General features: G+C 32.7%; 1 protein-coding gene across 1 annotated transcript; it reads right to left on the bottom strand.

The window, feature by feature from the left end:
* Window positions 1-217: 217 nt before the first annotated feature.
* LOC101499408 (putative phospholipid:diacylglycerol acyltransferase 2) lies at window positions 218-7432 on the bottom strand. Its single transcript, XM_004506064.4, has 6 exons — window positions 6813-7432; window positions 4660-4882; window positions 3921-4204; window positions 3114-3438; window positions 1655-1920; window positions 218-1004 (listed from the first exon to the last, which is right to left on the bottom strand). The coding sequence occupies exons 1-6, from the start codon at window positions 7151-7153 to the stop codon at window positions 521-523; spliced, it is 1923 nt and encodes a 640-aa protein (XP_004506121.1). The 5' UTR covers window positions 7154-7432; the 3' UTR covers window positions 218-520.
* Between the last annotated feature and the right edge of the window lie 674 nt (window positions 7433-8106).

Raw genomic sequence — 8106 nt, 5'->3', positions numbered from 1 at the left:
AGCGACATTGTAGTAAAGATAAAAAGAATATTTAATGCTGACAAGAACTATTGACATTTGTTTTTTTTTTCTTTCTCTCTATTTATTGAGAAAATTTACTTAATTAAAAGAGAAAAATAGTGAAAGCTTTAAAAAATGTAAGCAGAATGAGATATTTCGATAATCAAGACGAAGATGCGACGTTAGCGGCTGACAAGTGCAATTGAGAAGGAGAATCTAAGAGAAAAGAGTGAGAACAATATTCATCATTAATTTGACCGTCAACTATAATTAGTATTACTTATTTAATTTTCTAGAGTAAATTATTCACTTTAGATTAGATGCTTCCATTCTACCAAAAAGAACATCATCAACGTAGAAATCTAACAGCTTCTTCCTCTTGATGGAAAATGGTTATATAACAAACCAAAATTCACTAATATACCTATTTTTGTGGCTTATATTCTAATACTGCGTTAACCTTGTAGATTTAATTCTTCTATAGTCTATACTAGAAAATATCTTCTATTGTTGAACGTAATCACAATTTGAGATTTATCCTCTCAGATATCCTCGTGATATCAGAATATATCTTATCTCCTCCAATATTTGCACCAGTAACTCCAGCAGCAACTCGTAAAATATCTTCAATCACTGCGACGTTTCCCATAACGTTGACGCGCGCTCTGCTCTCTAGACCTCTCCCTTCAAGAACACTACTTGGTTGTTTGTGCTGATACTCTCTTATATATGTGGCCATGCCGGATGGATTGAACCGTGTTTTTCCACGCCATCCTTTTGCACACATGAACCCTGAACTTACAACACTCGCACGCTCGTCACCTTCCACAAAATAAACAGCATTTTGTAATACACTTCGCTTTTCTTCATCAGCTGAACTACTGATCTTGAAAGGAATATGCTTGTACTTGTCAGAAGCGGACAACTTGTGTACAAGTGATCTTTCAGTAGGAATTTCAACACCATATAGACAATATATTTCCATATTTGGAGCGTCCGGTAGTCTGAATCAGAAATTCACATTTAGTTCTTAAACTGACAAATCAAATTGGGTAATCAAAACTACTATTGATGTCTCCATAATTCTAAGGTATTTATGATGCATCATAAAATATATCGAGACACAAAATTGACAATATTTTTGACAACTATTTGGTGGATTATCAATGAATATAACTAGATATGATAACTCTTACCATCCACTAAACGTAATTAAACACAATTTTCAATTTCATTAATCATAATTTTCAGGTGATCAAATATACATGATATTCACTAACAATTCAAATTATGTTCAAATATATATAATATCTATTAATCTCAATTTGTGTTCAAATATAAACCAAAAAAGATTGTGACTAACAACGTTTAAAAATGAGATTAATTGTATTTGGATGGTTAATAAATTGCAATATCATGTTATATTCATTAACTCCACTGAACGTAATTGACCGTGTATTTGAACTGAATTAACCATCTAAACTGTTTTCGAAATTTGTGTCAAAATAACACAACTAGTTATTAACTTCAAAAGAAAATAAACCTAATCTAACAGATCTAATTGTGAAAAAAAAATGTCAAAAATTAAAAAAGATTTCTGAGAATCTTCTAAGGAAAAGCTCGTCAAAAGTGTTTCATGAATCTATGTACTTACTTGGTTTCAAGTGGATTAGACCAATATTTGTAATGAGTGTATTTAGGATCTTCTAAGTTATCTGCTATCCCGTGAGAGAAATGAGCCTCGGCACGCTTCATCATTTTTGGATCCACAAAATTAAGTGAATCAAGATCAGTTCTTCCTGTATTACCCTTTCTTTTAGCAACTTTCGGTGTGCTTTCTCTGTGCATCTCATTACATTCAGTCCGAACATTCCCACATGATAAGTTAATATTAGTAGAATTGCAATTAGAAGAAATTTCCTGAAGAAAAAGAATTATATGAATCATTATCATTTCAAAATGCATAAAATTTTACATATCAAATCAGAAAACATGATAGATTCATGCAGTAATGCATACTAAGTCATGGATGGATGATTAACAGTAAATGGATTTTGAACCGGGAAATTAAAGAGAAATATGATATTCTGATACACAAATTTGACAACAATTTACATAGTCAACACATTTTAAAAGTATGATTAATTGCATTCAGTGGATGGCTAATGATTATAACAATGTGTCACAACTTATTAACCATTTGCTGAACACAATTAACCACAGTTTTTAAATGATGAGATATACATGATATTCACTAATTATCCAAATTGTGTTCAAATATACACAATTTTTTAGTATAGGTAGAGATCTGTTGACCCCGGGAGTAAGTTTGTGATGAGTTACTCTACTTAATAACTCAAAATAAACGATGATTTTCATTAATCTACCTATTGATTATTGACATAATATATTAATAATCAAGCACACAAAATTTTATATAAATCCAAAATCCGTAGCAGCGTAATCTAGCCATCTATATTTACTTATATTTTTAAAAAGTTTATTATACGTTAATTTGAAATCATTTAATGAAGTATCAAATAGTTTTAAAATTTTATAAAAATTTGTGGAGTTGATCTACTCAAGAAGAATTTTTTATTTGACGGTTAGATTAGTGAAATTCATCGTTTATATTGAGTTATTAGGCAGAGTAACTCATCATAGAGTTACTTCTAAAGTCAATGGATTCCCACCCTTTTAGTATTAGAATATACATAATATCCATTAATCGCAATTTATGGTAAAATTTACACCCGAAATTTGTGATTAATGACGTTCAAAATTGTGGTCAACTGTGTCCAGTGGATCGTTAATGAGTTGCAACATCTTGTTATATTCATTAACCATATATTTGAACTATGTTAACCAACTGAATTGTTATCGAAATTTGTTTTCAAATTTGTGTGCCAAAATAACACAACTCAAATTAAAAGTTGGCCTCTACTGATAGTAGGTGAGTATGCACCAAGCACGAAATACAAGAAAAATTGCTTCTATTCTTTCATATATCAGTGTCACCAAGTAGTTGAAAAACATAACTAGATCTATTTTACTTTCTAAAAAATGTGAAGTGGTGTGATATTAAGACCCAAAAAAAGTGTGTAATTTGGTACCTCTGATTCTGAATCAAGTGTAGTGAGAAGTGAAGCAAGTAACTGGGAGACAGCCTTTCCGAAAGAGTTAACTCCCCCATGCTTGATAGGTTCTTTTATGTGGAGACCTTTCTGCATATCACCGCAGCTATAAGTATTGTTACTTACAAAGTGCTTCGCAAGTTTATTCGATTTTTTAGGACGCCAATCCATGCCACCCCATATGGTTTCACCGCCTTTTGGCATCAATGAGATGATTGAATCCCAAGTTCTACAAACCCGCAAGACATGTTCCACCGTTTGAAGACCAAGGTAATCAAAATTTAAAACACCAGAAGTCACCGCTCTGCAAAAATTGTGGAACGCTCCATCATCTACTATGCTGACTATGAATTTGGTGCAGATTATGCACACAAAATGTGTAATAATGATTTAGTGGTGAAAGCAGATTTTGACATATTGTCAATTACAGCTATAGTTTTCTGTTGTTTAGGGGATACTTCCAATATTTTTCCATTGATAGAAACAATTATACCTATCAATGGTCAAATTATTGCATATACGTAAGCGCCATTCTAATTTTTTTGGTTTTACTTTCATATTACTTACTAAGATTTTGTTGGTTCCAACCTTATTCAAATTTTTTTTTCCCTACTTAACATCAATGGCACCTTCAATATTTTGCTGAACTTCACATTTAAAATCCGCATAGATTATTAAAGACAGCATTCAATCCGCTCAAGTTATATGAATTCTACAAATCCAAACCATACCTTCAAATTTCATATTAAAAAAATAAAAACAAAGAATTTTGTTTCCAGGACTAACCTGACAAATGCAGCATCACTGCCTTCAGCGGAAAATATATTGCTAACTGCTTTTGGAACACCGAGAAATGCCGGGCTAATATTCATGATTGCTTTGATATGTTTTTCGCACCAACCTGGACCACCGCCACCTCCCATAGGAGGAGGTTTCTCAACCCAATTTAGGAAATGGAGGAAATAAATAGACCCCATAGATTGAGGCACAACTACCACTTTCTTATATCCATTCGTTATAAACATAAGCTCAATTTTACTTTTCAATCTACTAAGAGCTTGGTCTCGAATCTGTTTTGTTCAATTAAAACCAAATTAATCGAAACTTATTTCTACTAAAATGCCAACCATCTTTTCAGCTTCATAACTTTTTTTGGCTTTAGAAGCATAAAGGAAAGATGTAACTAAAAAAAAGGAAAGGAATTGAAAAGAAGAGAACATAGCAGAGGAGTGTAAAAGCCTGTCATATAATTTCATGCCGCATCAAGTTATTACAAATACACCACCATACATATTTATTTATAGCTTAAGTAACTATAAATGAACCAAACAACTTATTTTATATAAGAATCGTTTGCGCTCCAAGAACTGAACAATGATGGTGTGAAGTTGCATTCAGTAAATAATACAATGAATTATGAATCGAAAATCAATTTAAAGAGATAAGAACTGAACAGTGACGGTTTGAAGTTGCATTCAATAAATAATACAATGAATCAAAAATCATTTGAAAGAGATCAACACACCTCGGTGTTTTGGAAAGAGAGTCTCCAGTCATAGGCAACCATGTGCAAGTTCTTCCCTTCATAACCAATTCTTGCCAAATTTTCTATTAAGACTGCCCAAACGTGATAGCCGGAAGCAAAATCGTCAGCCGCAACAAGCCCAGATACTGCCCTGACTCGAATTCCCGGCGGGTCCAGACCAGTCTCATTATGCAGAGAGAGATGCTCTAACCAGCACAAAGGCCTTCATGCCACCACAATAAAAGAAAACCTCATAAATGGATTGATTGAATTCACAGTCACAACTCGCAAGAACAGAAACAACAATAACCGAAGCTCTTACTAACAAAATCTCAGGTAGGATAAACTTCTAGCACTTTTCAATTGAAATAGTATTTAATTTTTAAATCGTGAAAAGCCCATCAGCCCGTGTAAGTTTGTTTAAGGGTGTTTATGCAGAATTTACATGAGAGAGCTTAGAAAAAATTAAGGTGCAAACCTCATTGTAATTTATGACAAGTGTTGTCAATAGCAGATCGCGGAAAGTAACGTTCGTTCAAATTCTACAATGCAACGGTGCTATAGCGCTTTTATAACCACTATTTAACAACATTTTGTATCAAATAGTGTATCGCAAAACAATAGCGATTTCTTCAAATTCCGCTTCGTTATCGCCATTATTTAACAACACTACTTATGACATAAGCTAATTTTATCTTAGTAGTCGAGCTTGTAGTTAAAAAATAAAATACAGGTAGTCAAATGCTTATTTTGAACTGATTTCAAGTTATTCTCTTCTACAAGTACTTGTAGAAAACACCTAATCTTTCAAGTGACTTGGGCTAGATGGATCAAACTATTACATGGACACTTACAACATTCCCTGTTGGCATGCCAAGTTTCAAGAATGATACAAATTTAACGACTGGAAGTCAATGATGTAAAGTTTACATACAAATTTACATTATATTTGTTCGGAACCCCTCGTTCAAATGCTATAAAATAAGTAAATATTTGTTTTTCTATTTTGGATACAGATTGGAGAATGAACATCTAAGTAATGCCAACATGTTTAGAGCAGTGAAGATAGTACCACTTCCTTTTCAAGAAGTGGATGAGGAAGACTAATAATAATAATGTAGGGGACTAGGGGATGCTTCCAAACAAATATTCAAGGAGCAGATTAGTTATCTTTAATCAAAACAGTGCTGTGGATAGCTACTAACTACTAGTAGGCAAGAGGTAATAAACCACCATGATCAACACCAAAGGACAAGAAATCCAGAATGATATAATCGAAAATCTCTCCATCTCTCATTCACAGGTACAAGAGACAGAGAGAGATTGGTTCTCTCCTCTACCTCCAGAAATTTCCTTTTAACTACCCTCTCAGTCCTAATACCGACACTAGCAATACTAACTGTTGGTAGCAGGGCAATCTGAGCCGTGACATCAAATCCACGATCGCAATACAATTGAGGCCGCACAAGCTATACTTAACCCTGATTTTCTGCAATATCAAGGACCACAACGCCACTGCTATTTCTATAGCGACTGAAAACCAATAATTAACAAAACCTACCTATAGATTCTAAGTGATTCTGTTAGTTTAAGGGTGTTTACGCAGAAAGTTATATCACAGGGGCTTATGAAAAAACCAAGATGCAAAAATTGTTTTTACCTTATTAGTGAACCTACTTTAAACTTATAATCAGAGGAGCTAGTAGTTAAAACGCTCATAGTTACATGGTTATTTTAACCTGATTTCAAGTTTTTCACTTCTATAAGTACTTAAAGAAAACACTTATGCAAACTATCTCAAGTAACTTAGGCTAGACAAATCAAACAAATCCGAACACTCCCAAGTTATATAACAACGACACTTCAGATTGAAGGTATATCTACTATCTGATACCGACACACGTAGTTACATTCAATCATTTCCATTTTTTTTTTCAAATTACTATCCATGCCTATGTATGAGTCGTGTCTTGTGTATGTGCTTCATAGCTCCCAAGTCTCAAACTCAATAAAAATTTCCTTATCACCCATTCAAAATTTCAACATTCAAGAACAATAAAAGTACAATGACTAATCTACAATGATTTAAGACATAGTATGAAACTTTATAATAAAAATAAAAATAATTCACAAACACACACACAGACACACACCTTTTGAGAATTTGAGGAAAAGTGGAACCCCACAATCTCTTTCTAAAAAGTCCATCAGCACAAGGCCTCCCTTCCCAAAGTTCAAGTCCAGAAGTAACAATGCCAGGCACAAGAACAATAGGGTGAACTCCTATCACCCCTTCACGCTTAAGCCTCAACCCAGGTGACTCTATTGCTTCAAAACCAATCAATTTAACAGGCAAACACTGATAAAGAAAAGAAACAAGCCACCAAATTGTACACACATAACCAATCAACCAAAACCAGTAATCAATGCAGCTTCTCCATTCCTTCTCCTTGATTTGCCTCTTTTTTTCCATTTCAATTTTGGTGAACAACATACATAATTGTTCTGTGTTTGTTGCTGTTAAAAACAGCAAACAATTTTGACGATGAAACCAAAGGGTTTTTTGCTTTTTGTTTTTGGGTATTTTTTACTCTGATGACACTTGTTTTTCAACGTTCATGAAATTCCTTATTAGTTGTCAGTGTTAAGTCACACACGTTTCTATTCTACGCTTTCACGTGGAATTGGATGACCCTTCTTTTTTTTAGGGTAAAAACCCTTTTTGGACCTTTCCATTACTCTTTGACCTAAAACTAGTCTAAGTCTTTAAAGTTCGCTGCATTGGAAAATCGAATGGTTTACTGATCTGATTGCACCGTAAAGTTGGTAGTAGAGAATTTTGGTTTATTGAAATTATTGCTTTGTAAAAGTTGTGTGTAGCTCAGTTTGTAGGAGTTAACTGATAATTAAATTGAATTAGGTGCAGTTGCCATTTCGTGCAATCAAGTGGAGTAAGCATCTATGGAGTGTTTGAAATTGAATCAACGGTTCAAACCTTAAGACAAATTTTATTTTTATCGAAAAAAATTAAAATTAAAATTTAGGTTGTTTAATTTTTTATTTAAATAATCTCGATCTTGTGCGATCACTATTTGTGTGATGGCGTAAAATTTAAATTTAATAATTAGTGTTTGAATTTAAATGAGTGATGTGTTCTATTTTCAATATTTATTTCTCTATTTGTGACATATGGGTTGGTATTTGTAAAAGAAATTATTAAAATAAAGTAGGAAAATGAAAATAATGTTATTTTAATATTTTGTGTTTTGTTTTAGTTATAGAAATTATTATGTTTAGAAAAGAAGAAAGAAACTTCTCTATATATAGAAGATTACGATTTTTTTTTTATGGATATAAAGATTTAGATTTATGATTCAAAGTAATTGCATAGACTATTAGGATTTGTATATGGAAAATTATGATTTTTTGACTGAAATAAAATATCTA

The sequence above is a fragment of the Cicer arietinum genome, chromosome 6, assembly GCF_000331145.2.
Source record: "Cicer arietinum cultivar CDC Frontier isolate Library 1 chromosome 6, Cicar.CDCFrontier_v2.0, whole genome shotgun sequence".
In the NCBI taxonomy this organism is placed as follows: Eukaryota; Viridiplantae; Streptophyta; class Magnoliopsida; order Fabales; family Fabaceae; genus Cicer; species Cicer arietinum.
Note: the sequence above shows the minus strand (reverse complement) of the source record. Positions and strands in the feature narration are given on the sequence as shown.

Bases quoted from the DNA above. Each gene is read 5' to 3' on its own strand.
- LOC101499408 (XM_004506064.4), bottom strand. From the start codon at position 7,153: ATGTTGTTCACCAAAATTGAAATGGAAAAAAAGAGGCAAATCAAGGAG. The intron at 4,883-6,812 runs GTGTGTGTCTGT...GGTGGCATGAAG, and splicing joins TTTCCTCAAATTCTCAAAAG to GCCTTTGTGCTGGTTAGAGC. The intron at 1,005-1,654 runs GTAAGTACATAG...TTTCTGATTCAG, and splicing joins TCTAATCCACTTGAAACCAA to ACTACCGGACGCTCCAAATA.